The 13,006-nt window shown below is 43.9% G+C and overlaps 1 protein-coding gene and 1 pseudogene across 3 annotated transcripts in view; both read left to right on the top strand.

Annotated features, from left to right (window-relative positions):
• Positions 1 to 13,006, top strand: part of Alpk1 (alpha kinase 1) — a 102,072-nt gene that overhangs the window by 37,870 nt on the left and 51,196 nt on the right. For 2 of the 3 annotated variants that reach the window (XM_076933241.1, XM_034501260.2), the window contains 2 exons: positions 1,042 to 1,272; positions 6,002 to 6,156. In XM_076933241.1, coding sequence (XP_076789356.1) covers positions 1,152 to 1,272; positions 6,002 to 6,156 — 276 coding nt within the window. In that variant the 5' untranslated portion in view covers positions 1,042 to 1,151. The remainder of the gene's footprint in view (positions 1 to 1,041; positions 1,273 to 6,001; positions 6,157 to 13,006) is intronic. The other variant, XM_076933242.1, reaches the window with a different exon arrangement.
• Positions 10,798 to 12,955, top strand: LOC117707735 (sorting nexin-1 pseudogene; annotated as a pseudogene).

Genomic DNA, 13,006 nt, shown 5'->3' with positions numbered 1-13,006 from the left:
CCAACTCAGAAACTCTCTGCTTTAACATTCTTGGTAATTTTTTTTTCCTTGCATGAGTATTGCCATCCTTGTCACTGGTACCACCTCGCCACCCCACCGCTTTCAGACTCTGCTTTAGTAATACACTTCTATATGTCCCCAAGTGTCTAAACCAGAGAAATGCCATTTCTTATTCTGGGCAAAGAGGATAATTTTGTTTGTTTGTTTGTTTGTTTGTTTACAAGGCACTACATCAACAAAAGGAAGGTAGACTAAAGAATTTGTTAACCAAGTATTGTTTCTGTCTATTGGCTAGACATTTTCACAGTATTAGTAAATTAGTAAATTATTTTGTCTTCAGATTATCTTGACTGCAATAGGTCCTTCTATCTCCCTCACATTCTGCATACGGAATCTACTGCTTACCTGTTATCTAACAGCACCTGTCAATTCATCTATCTACGTGATGGATCCATCTACATCAGAGCGCTGGGAAATTGAGTTTTCTGGAATACCATGTCTCTGCTTCACTTGGCAGTATGCCTGGCAGTGAAGAGCTTTAACTTTGGCATCTGTCATTGCCTATCTTGTTCCAAATGATATGGTGCTAAATACCATGAAGAATATCGCACAGGGGAAATCAGTAGTGGCTTGTGAGATTGGTGAACTTCATATTGCCATGTGCTTCTGTGGGGCTATTAGAACTGTTAGCCAGATGCTTCCTGTAGACTTCCAGAAAAGGGAAAGCTCAGGGCTACTGGGACCCAGAGGCATTGAGTGAAATACGCAGAAAGTGCATAAATCACAGGGTGCATTCATTTCATTCGGCCCATGTGAGTTCACCAACCTCACCGTGGGTGACTAAGCTCTATAGCTAGCTTCTCTCCCTTCTGCACTCTATGCCTTCGAGGTGCTGCCAACATTTCACACACTCCCCTAACAACATCCTCAGGACCCGTCATGTATTTTCATGTGTTTGCTCTATTATCTCTCCCTGCTTGAGACTCGCAGATAATTGATGATGCTTTAGTTAATCATCCTTCCCCCTCTTTTGTTCGCCAGGTACCTCAGCCTTCAAGGGCCTTCTTTATTGAGAATCAATGCCTCCCCTAGGTAATTGATCACCATAGACCCAGGGAGACTCAATTCATCCTGGAGGGTGGGTAATCGTCATGAATAATCAAGATGCTGTGGCTTCAATACTGCATGAGTGCAAGCAAGTACTGGATCGTCTCTTGTTGGAAACGCCAGATGTGTCTACAGAGGACAAGAGTGAGGACCAGCGGTGCAGAGGTGAGGTTCTGATGGGAGACACCAGGGCTTGAGCCGGCAGGTTCAATGCCTGCACCCTTGCCTGAGCGACAGATTCTCCTCTCTGCTCTATTTTTCTTCTCCTGGCAGATGACCACCGAGAGATGAGTGGTTTTCTAGGGCATGAATGGGAAGGGCTGCAGGCTGACGGGCAGGGAAGAAACCCACTTTGTTGCAGAGAATTGCTGTCAGTTCTAATTTTAGGCTTCAGTAAACATGAGGCTGCAAGAAACAGTTTAGTTCAGGAAAGAACAAAAGGCTCCAAGTTGGCCGGCGCACGCAAATTTCAATTATTAAAAAAAAAAAAAAAATGAAGCAACTTCTGAATGGTGGCACACACTCTTTCTCAAACAAGGATTTTGTGCCTCATCAGTTTCCATAGACTTCTAGGGCTTCTATAAATATGTCACTCCACCACTATGGACAGTCTCTGTTTTCTTGGTCCCCAACAAACTCTTCATACCATTGATCTCAAGAACAACTTCCTACATCATAACCATGAGCTGGGTTTTTGCCTGCTTCCTGGTTTATGCTGTTTGTAGTTACAGATTTGCTTGATAAGTTTCAATCACAAAATCTAGAAAGCTCAAAGGACTCATTTTTTCCCCTTGGCCAGCTTTGGAGAGGCACCCTCTTTATTTTGGTTCTTTTTAATCATTTGAATAATTTCCTCTCCATTGGTTTAAGCATATTCTTCATATTTGCTTTTATATTTTTTCCTGCATACTTTTAGTGTTTGGGTATTTCATTTAAGAATAAGATGCCTGAGTAAAATAGTCTATAATAGAAAGGTCTAGAGGAGCTTTCCCTCAGCTGTGGTATACAGGCACATACATGTTTGACAGGCCATTTTAGGTAACTATGGCACTCTCAGCTATGTAACCTGTCATTTGACTTCCTTCTAGATGAAGCCCTGTGCATGTAATCAGTCCCCAAACCAAACCTTGGTGGCATGTGCTTCCATTCCTTACTGTCTGGACAGACCAGTACGTGATTGCCTGCTCTCTGCATGTGCTAGTCAGCTTGAGATTACAGACCCCTCGTGTCAGTGCCTGGTCCTCAACCACAGTGTCTAGGTACCTAGCCAATAAGGGATAGCTAGTTCTCTGTCTCTCTGGGGCTATATGTCAGGTTAGGTTGTTTTCCTTGTTTCTCCTAAAGTTTTCTTAGTGTCCTCTTCCTGTTACGCAGTGTGTACCCTCATTTAAGTCTCATGTTCTCCCTGTGGACATACAAGGCCTCAGTCAAGTGCCATTTTCTTCCCAAGTGACACAGAATTGGAGAAAAATCAATTCAGTCTCAGATAAGGCTGTAAAATCATTATGTCAGGCATGGCCTTTCAGGTAAGCTTCTAGGACTAAGGCCAGATAGCCAGTGAGAGAGGGATTCTCACACACAGAGAGTGGTACATTTGCCCAGTCCCCACTGTTCTGTGGCCTGCGCCTGCGCAGAACCACTCCTGCTCAGATGGGCTGACAGCGGTAAGTGGCTTTGGTCCACTGCTTGTGGCATTACTGTTGTTGTTAATGTCTGGGATCAGAGAGCAAAGACATTACAGGGAAAGACGTTAATAAGGGTCACTTTGTGTGCACAGCAGCCAGTAGACTTGGGAACACTGACATAGCATGTTCTTTTGTCTCTCCCCTCAACCCCATCTCCTTCCTCCTTTCTGTGAGCCTGGAGACCTTCTTCTAGCTAGCACCTGGGAGATGGAGAAAGAACTGGAATGAGAACTGAAAGATAGTACAGCTTAAAAGCCTTTCCTTTAGAGGTATTTTGTATTTCAGTGTGCCCCACTGGCCCGTTTATGGTTTGGCACAGAGAGAGGGTGTGTGTGGGGGGACTAAAACTATTGGTAAAGAGTAAGCTTTCTAAAGGCTGAGCATGGTGGTGTGTGCCCGTCATCCCAGCATGGGAAAATCAAGAGTTCGAGACCAGTCTAGGTTGCACAGTCATACTGTGTCCTATTAATAGTCGTAGAAGAAGGCAGAAGAGGCATCCTGCAGTATTGTGAAGAAATTACTCAATTCCAGCACAATGAAAGTCTGTGGACCCAGGAATGGGGTTTCCATTGTCAAGTGACTAGTCTTCTCTTTGTTGTCTCGATGACTGACAGTCCAATTGAGACCCTGAGAATGGAAGGGACATCATCTTAAGTCCACTTGGACCACACAGGACCAGTCTCTCCAACAGTCATCTTACCAGTGACATTTAAAAACACTCACTCTTGAAGAAACCGTGTTCCACATACACACCGAGTTTTCAGAAACAAAACACTGCTCACCAGCAGTAACACACAGATTTTGCAGCTAGATGTGATCACATAGGTCTTTACTTCTAGGGCTGTGCTTCCATGGGGATCTTCCTGTGGCGTAAGGGTCCAGGAACTGATGATCTGGGAGTCACAGTTTCAACGGGGATGTGACAGGATCATCTCTGGTCATCAACACCCGTCACTCATTGTCACGGTGCTCTCAGTGACAAGGTGGGTTTTCCCTCCAGAAGCATCCTTATCTTTGTTCATTGGGTGACAAGGTCACGAAGAGGTATCTAGCACTGAGTCAGACTTTCTTCCTTCTGATTCTGCTCTTCTGTCATGTCTGTTTTCTCTAATTAGTGTGTCTCACGTATATGTAATGCTATCTTGATCTTTTAACTGTTACAGTGTGCTGCCACTGTGACGTGATTGACAAAATGGGATGGGCTATGAAACTTGATAGCTGTGTTGAGGATGCTTCCAGCCTAGGAAGACAGGGAGATGTGATTACAGGACACTGGGATGCAGCCTAAAGGGAACATGCACCTGTGGGTTTGGAAGTATGCGGAAGAGGTATTTCAATTCCACTGGAAGCTCATGACAAACTAACAGGAGTGAGGTAGAAATGTCTATTTTGAATGACAAAGGCAGTGGGCCTGAGTTTGGTCATCAGGCGTTGAGGGTAGAACAATCATAAAACAGAAACGAATGTGAAACACTAAAAAACAAAAAAACAAAAACAAAACAAAAACAAAAAAACCTAAAAAATATTATTCTGGTCTACTTTGTCAGAAAGGAGAGGAGGGGCTCAGCAATAAAAGAAGCTGGTGAGGGTGAGCTGAAAATATCAGAAAAAAAGGGAAAGAGAAGATGAGTTTTAGGATCTATAGGATTTGACAGTTAACTCGATTCGGGGAGGGAGGGAAAGCAAACAGCTAGAAGGATATACTTCAGATCTGGGTGATGCGGTGTGTGGCGGTCCCATCCATCACCATAGAGGGAAGTGGAATTAGTGACTGGAGGCATCCTAGCCAACTCACAAACTTGGCTCTATCAGGCCCAACCCTTCTCCTCGATTTCTTCTGCCTTGCTAAAAAACATTAGATTACATTCCTGATGCTAAACCCTATAGTAGGTCTGATCCCTTAGCTGTCCAGTTTCTCCTCCTGATGCTGGCTGCCAAGGTCCAACTATCAAAGTATTGAAGTCCAACAATCAAAAGCCTCCTTTGGCTCACCTAATTAACATGCCCAATTAAAATTAAACACCTCACCCTGACACAGGATTCCCCCCCCCACCTTTGCCTTGATAAGCTACCATTTTCTTATGTGCCTGTGTGGGTACAGAGGCTGTCCTTTGTCGCCCTCCAGGGCAGGGATATGCCTGCCCCCTCTCCCTTGTTCCCTTTCTCCTTCTTCCTTGTCCCCCGTCTCCTGTCTTTGTCTCTTATTCTCTGCCCTTTGTCCTTTTGGGTCAAATAAATCTCCTTTGTGCTGAGAACTTGATCTTGGGCATCCTGAGCCAGTGCTGGTCCTTGTAGTGATGAATTCAGTTTGGGAAGTGTTCTCTAAAAGACAGAACACAAACACGGAGAGGTCTATGGATAACCACGTTCAGAATCCTGGTATCACATGCACTTCAGAACTGAGACTGTTTGAGTCATAAGGAAGGTCCCGTGGCGCATGTACCACATATTACGATCTTAGTAAAGCAGACGGTGGGCCTCTTGTGTATAAGCATAGAACTTCTTGCTGTGAAGATTTGAGTGTCAAGTAAGACAATAAGTCCTACACAACACTGTGGTGGTTTGGTTGTCAAAACTAGAGGAAACACTTCCAGTTTCCAGGTCTCTTTTGTGTTTCTGAAGTTTGAATAGGAGACTGTCAACTAGACTATTTAAGATTGTTACACACCGAGAGACTTAACACAGTTGTTAATATGAAATGGGGCCATTTCACAATGAAGTGGTGTCACTAACATTCTTGTTTGCGAGGTGGTACTTTCTGTCTGTATTGAAGCATCCTCGGTAGTGAAAGGGTGAGATGGGCCTACGTCTCAGAGAAGCAAAAACAAGGCTGAACAAATTGATTGCCTTCTCGGGTGCCAATGCCCTCGTCCACTTCAGCCCTGGTCTCACTTTACAGGGAAAAGAATATTTCCTCGGTGCCTTTCTCTGATTCTTCATGCAGAGACAGTCACTCAAGTGCTTTACTTCCTGTTAAAAACCTTTCTTAATGCCTGACTACCCCAATTTACCTGTAGGGCAGAGTAGACTCAGGCCACCCCTGGCAGATAGCTGCCTGCTATTATTCTTCAAGGCAGCCCCAACAGCTTGGACCAGCCAGCGACAGATAGCAAAAGTGTTTTAGCCACTGAGGTGCTTCATCATAACATGGGGAGCTCAACAGCCTTTCTTTGATTGCAATTTCCTTAACTGAACTCTGACCTTTTCAGCCTCACTCCCCAGCGAGTTAAGGACACTGATCCAGGAGGCAAAGGAAATGAAGTGGCCCTTCGTGCCTGAAAAGTGGCAGTACAAACAAGCCATGAGCCCAGAGGACAAAACAAACCTGCAAGATGTGATCGGCTCCGGGCTGCAACAGTTACTGGTAGGGAGAGTCACACCACCTGTCTCTCTGACATCCCCAAGAGAGGCATTTAGAGTCTAAGTGGTCTAACAGATTAAATTTCTCTGAAGTACAAGATAGCTCCTGCCCTTACGGTCAGCTCTGCCAGATTGACTAATGTGGGGGAAACAGCTATTTAAAATGTGTCATTTTCCTGTTACCTCCTGTGTTAGAGAGATGAACCCAGTGAGAAGGATGAAGGGTGGGTGGTGGGTACGGAATGAAACCTATCTCCTTGAAATAGTCCCATCTTCTTGGCAAGCCTGACTTGCTTTGATTCTACCGTGCCTCAAGACATTTTTATCTTGAAATGATACTTTCTAGATGTTGGGTGAATAATAATAATAATAATAATAATAATAATAATAATAATAATATTATTATTATTATTAGCTTTGTTCATCTCATCTTGATTACTAAGCTATTGGTCCATGTCATGCCCATCCTGTCTACCCCTTATGATCCTGTTCACTCTCTTAGCTCCTCATAACTAAGTCTATTCTGGAAGCATCAAGTCAAGGTCACAGATGTGCTTAGTTTTCACCTTCATAATAGAAACCCAGCTAATAGTTTTCACCCTGTGGATCTCCAGCACCTTGGGGAATTGCATATCAGATATCCTATATATCAGATGTTTGCATTACAATGTACATTACAATTCATAACAGTAGCGAAACTGCAGTTATGAAGTAGCAATGAAATAATTTTATGGTTGAGGGTCACCACGACATGAGGAACTGTGTTAAAGGGTCACAGCGTCAGGAAAGCTGAGGATCGCTAAACTAAACTGATACCCCCATCCTGCATAGGGAGAAACATCAAGGACAGTGTAGGGGTTATTTTAAAAAGAAAGAAAGAATGAAGTTGGGGAGATCTGGGAAGAGTAGTGGAGAAGAACAGGGAGGTGAACATGTGGTCAAAGTCTCATTTATGCATTAGTTTTTAAAAACTATTTTAAAAATGACATTTTAAAGAACAGCATAAGGAGCCAGGTAAGGCTTGAGACCCAGGCCTGAGTTCTAGGAGAGTTAAAAGGAGAACAATTTTCTCTTGTGACAGCAATATTTTTTTAAAAAAAAAAGATTTATTTATTTTTCTCTTACATGTATGGATGTTTGTTTTGCATGCCTAGTGCCTGAGGAGGCCAGAAGAGAGTGTTTGCTCCCCTGGAACTGGAGTTAAAGATCATTATGAGATACCATATGGGTGTTGATAACAAAACCCAGGTCCTATGTGAAAGCAGTGAGTGCTCTTAGCCACCAAGCCATCTCTCAAACCTCGTGGTAATATTATTTATTATTATTTTTTTAACCTTTAATTTCTCAGATGACCATCAAGGAAATGATGGTCCCTAATAATGGTCTTACAGTGAGACACCCCCCCCCCCATAAACACACATACCATGTATCACAGGGGGACTCAGGGATTCAAATTCTTGACCTCCAGTCAAAACTCTTTACTGGATCAGGGGGCAGGACACAGTTGCCCTCCCTGTATCCAAAGCCAGTGGTGGCATCAGAGAAAAGCAGTAGCTGCTGGAGTTAAAGTTCCAGTCTCTGGATTAGGATTTGCCCCTTGAGTTAATAGGAAAGCTGTTTAGCGCTGTGCAAAACATTTCAAGAGTACACGTATTCTTCCTCCGACCATCCTCTGTAATCCATAGAACTCTATAGGTTATACAGATTCCCAGCTGTGGAAACAGATGCAGCAAGGAGTTTGTTCCCTTCACAAGGTCACTCAGTGGCAGTCCTAAGAATCAGCCCACGGGGCCACATTTAATCAGGGAGCTTTCTGAACTCTGAGCATCGTTTTCCTCCCCAACAAGCTATAAATTAAGCCACCACACCTACTCAGATGTCTAGGTTGTTTTCCTGTTGTGCCAGACCCCAAGTGCACCATAGCTCAGCCACTTGGTTTATACATAGAGAGAACCATAGCTCTCCGTGGGCCTTGCTCTCTGTAACTTTCCTCTTTTGAGACTGCAGCTTACTAGGAGTGGCTCCAGTAAATCCTGTGTCTTGTTTTGGTCAAGTATACGGTCCATTTCAGGGTCGCAGTTTGAGGGAGGAGCTGAGTGCTCCTATTTTAATAACCATTGAACCTTCAGACGCTGCTCTCACAGGAAAAGTAGTTAAACATCTCATTCTGCCTTTTCCATTATCATTTCTTCTTACACTTCCTATATAATATTAACGTGAGTTCTTCTCATAAAAATCTTCCTCCCCAGTCTCCAAAAGAAGCATTTTTGCTTCGAGTGCAAACATTTTGTCTTTCAGTTAATCCCACAACCCAGAGAGCCAAGAGAAATATAAAATGCTGGAGAAAAAAAGTTAAACCACAGACAGCCCTTCTGCCATTTCTGAGCTGGTAAAACTAAGGGTCCTTCAACTTGGTGCTCACTACACCCCCATGTCATCAACAATATTTCGTGTAATCTTGTGTGCTGCTCTCTGGACACCACCAACCCCACTCCTCCCTCCTCACCCTTTTCTTCCTTTCTCCCAGAGTCTCCAATCCGTTCCCTTTTGGTGTGTGGCCACCGACAGAAATTTATGACAGGGGCCAGCCTCCTTTGCAGTCCACACAAAGCTTGCTCACTTGAGAGACTTTGTCAGTGCTCTCCCAGAAAAAAACACCTGCAGGCCGCTCTCCGAGAAACCTGGAGAGATGGGAGATTAATGTGGCTGTAATAGCCGGGCAGGGGGTTGGGTATTATGCCCTCTCCCCAGGTAGATGGGTCTTTTCTGAGATGATACCAATTATTTATAGCTGAAACATCTGTTGATAACTGCAGCTGCCCTTATAAAACAAAGCATATCATGGGGTCACAGGCTACAGGGACCTAAAACCCTACCTCATGCTAGCTTTGGTCTATTCAGTACCACCCCAAGTCCATGGGTTACCATCATCTTTAATGTCTCATCGTGCCATGGAAAACACTTTGTAAACACCGCGCTGCCCTGCCCCATGGGCTTTGAAGCATTATTTCATCTTCATCGGTAATTTATATTCCAGTGCCATTGTGCTGTGGGAAGGGGGAGGGGGGGCTTTTTGTTTTCCATTTAATTGTATATTGCCTGACACTTTGACCTGTATTATTAGTATCAGTCAGAAAAAGGATTTTCTCTCCCTCTTATTTAAAAATGAAATTTCAAGGGGAAGTCAGCACTCCTTCGGCTCTTTTCACTCAAAACAATGTTTACACTCCAAGAGGAGAGGATGAAAGGCGCAAGCAACTCTTTTTCAAGTGTCCGAGAAGGGCACTGCAGTTTCTGAAAGAGAACAGTACAGCCCTTATAGATATCATTCAGGGAAAACCTTTGATGGGTTTTTCAAAACCCAGTGAAGGCATTTAGCGCTGGCTTCTGTAAAGCTCCACCCTGGCCTCAGTGGCTGGCACTAACCAGGAAAGCCTGTCTTCCCTTCTGCAGCATGGGTGGAAGATGGCTCCAAACTGCTCTGTAGCTGCATCTTTGGGGGATGTTTTCAGTAACCTTCATTTTTCTAAAAGTAACAGTTGCTTCTTAAAGAGGAATCTGGAAATCAAGCTTTTTTAAAAGGAGGGGGAGATGGGGCTGAAGTTTGTGTGTCTGTGGCAGTTGGGAACAGAGTTGATTGCTCGACCCTGACTTGGAAATTCCCTGGATTGACTTGGGGTCCAGCTGGTGGAACTGGACAGGAAAAACCCACTTGTCTCTGAGAGAGGGGAACCTGCCCTTAGTCACTCCTAGCTTTAGTGTGGCTTCCCATGCAGGATATAGGCATGTTGTTAATGGTTTGACCCAAAATTACAGTCAGAGAAGATAAAGCAGGCTCAGGGTGGATTCTTTTTTTCCCCATTTATTTTTGTGCTCCAATATGTGTGGTCTGTAGCTATTTTGCTGCAGAAAAAGTATTTTGGAAGACTTATGCTGCTTAGGAGTGATTTGAAAAGACTTCCCCTCCCCCCCAAAAAAAATTTTTTTGGAGTGTTTCCTAATGTTGACTTTGAATGGAAAAAAAAATCTCTGAATAGTACATTTAACATCTAGGATATTTTTCTAAGATATTCTTGAGATAACCTTAGCATGCCTTTAACTTGTGGTTTGTAATTTTTAACTACTTGAAATACTGAAGGAACAAGAGTTAAAACATAGAGATGAATAAATCTGAGTTGGTCATTTCAAGACCACAGGGAAATACTTGTAAAATGTCTGCTGTGGGTTAGGCAAGATGGTATGGGGTCAAGGTTCTTGTCACTGTACCTCGAGTCTTGAGTTCCTTTCCTAGAACCTAACGGAAGGAGATACCCAGCTCCTGAAAGTTGTCCTCTGATCTCCATGTACCTAATGTGGCAGCCACATACTGAAAACCCTACACGTGTGGGCACACACACACACACACACACACACACTCAAAATATGTGTTAAAAAAAATCTCTGTTGTAATCAACATGAGCCAAAGAGGATGGAAATAGATATTTAGAAATGAGGTAGGTAAGATGAACTCTCAGCTTCTCCTCCACCACGCCTGCTTGGATGCCACCATGTTCCTGCCTTGATGATAGTGGACTGAACTTCTGAACCTATGCCACAGTGGAACTATCCCTGGACAGCACACAGAATAAACAGAAGATAACGCCAAACACTTATTTCTCATGCTCCGCAAGAAGCCACAAATTCTCCTAAGCCACAGCCAAGCTATGAGGAGGTGAGACTGGAGGAGGAAGAACAGGAGAATCAGGTCGATTTGACAGTTGGTATCACTGGTCCTGAGAAGACCGAGGATGGTGTGAATGCCTAATGTAGCCGACAGTCACCACACAAACGAGCTTACCGATGTCCAGAGGCAGGCAGTTTGCAGTTAAAAGGAGATTCAGTGACTTTCTGGGTCTTTATGAGAAGCTTTCAGAGAAGTACTCCCAGAATGTTTTCACTGTCCCTCCTCCACCTGAGAAGAGCGTAATAGGAAGAACAAAGGTGAAGGATGGGAAGGAAGATTCTTCTTCTGCAGACTTTCTTGAGAATTGGAGGGCTGCTGTGGCTACTCAGGCTTTGAGTGGCGCTGGTCTCCTTAAGATGTTCAACAAAGCTACAGGTGCAGTCAGCAAACTGACCATCAAGATGAATGAATCAGACATTTGGTGTGAGGAGAAGCTCCAGGAGGTAGAGTGTCAGTAGCGGCGCCTACCGAAGCTGCACGCTGTGGTGGAGACTCTAGTCAACTATAGGAGAGAGCTAGCGCTGAACACAGTACTATTTGCCGAGAGTCTAGCCATGCCTGGGAGCTCCGAGGAAAACACAGCACTGTCTCCAGCATGCTCCCAACTGGCTGAGGTGGAAGGAAACGATCCACCAGGAACAGACCAACAATGACTTCTTCCTCCTTGCTGAGCTCCTGGGTGACTATATTCACCTCCTGGTTATTGTCCGAGCTGCCTTCCATCAGCCCTGAAGACACAGTAGCACTGGCAGGATGCTCAAGCCACGCTGCAGAAGAAGCGGGAATCTGAGGCTCGGCTGCTGTTTGCTAACAAGCCTGACAAACTGCAGCAGGTTAAGGAGGAGACTGCAGAGTGGGAATCTCGGGTGGACTCAGTATGAAGGGAACTTCGAAAGGATTTCAACAGTTGTCAGAAAGGAAGTGACAAGATTTGAGAAAGAAAATTCCAAGGACTTCAAAAACCACGTGATCAAGTACCTGGAGAGGTTCCTACATTCCCAGCAGCAGCTGGCAAAATATTGGGAGGCCTTCCTTCCTGAGGCAAAGGCCATCTTCTGAGGGGCCAAGGATACCAAAGCCTACTTTCGTGGCGCTGCCTTTTTATACACTGCCCTCCTCCTTCGATGGACCCCAGCTGATGCCCCTGCCTTGGCTGGACTTAGCCCTTCCACTCTGCCTCACAGACAAACTGTTCCCAGTTACTCTAACCAACATTTCATTTAGCTTCCACATATATTTCCTTAGCTAAGAGAATAGTTTCCTGCATTAAGCAAAACACCTACAATAGATGGTGGAATTATAGGTTAGGGGTGGAGTGTTGATATAAATGTATCAATACAAATGTATATTTTTCACGATGTGGTTTAGGAACTGGAAATAATGTTTTCTGTTACTCCTGGGGTGGTGCCATGAAAGATTAGATTATGTAATAAAATATTTGAAAATCAGGGGAAAAAAAAAAGAAATGAGGTGGGTAAAAGAAACCAAACTATAAATTGATTAGAAAATGAAATGCCAGGTACAAGAAAGATGATGTAAGGCACAGTCACGAGCTTAGAGGGCCACCAGTGGGAATAAGACAGCCTCACCCATAAGTGCTCTCCTGTTTAAAGATATTCTTAAAACTAATTCAACTAGCTTGTTCCTGTTGCCAGCTTTCCTATTAGGCAGCAACAGATAGATTGTTGTCCATTCAGCAATGATTTTCTAAAGCTAGTTTTCCAACTTCAACTATGTGGTTTGGGCTTCAATGAAGAAAACCTTTTTCATTTGTACAGGGGGTGGGGATAAGCGGTGATAAACTATGACTTCACCCACCTTCTCTACCAAACCTCAGAGTGTCACCATGTGCTGGACTGTTGGTATCGAACACTGAAAGGTGAAGACGTGGGGCTGGAGAGATGGTTTAGTGGTTAAGAGCACTGGCTGCTCTTCCGGAGGACCCAGGAACTCCCAGCAGTCACATGGCAGTTCACACCTATCTGGAACTCCAGTTCCAGGGTCCTGACGCCCTCACATGGACATACAAAAAAAATGAACATTAAATAAAAATAAATTATATATATAAAATAAATTATTCATTTATTCAGTTAATTATATTAAATAATTTTATGTATAAATTAATTTTATA

Source organism: Arvicanthis niloticus, chromosome 4, assembly GCF_011762505.2.
Source record: "Arvicanthis niloticus isolate mArvNil1 chromosome 4, mArvNil1.pat.X, whole genome shotgun sequence".
Taxonomy (NCBI): domain Eukaryota; kingdom Metazoa; phylum Chordata; class Mammalia; order Rodentia; family Muridae; genus Arvicanthis; species Arvicanthis niloticus.
The sequence above is the reverse complement of the archived record's forward strand: the minus strand, read 5'-3'. Positions and strand labels throughout refer to the sequence as shown.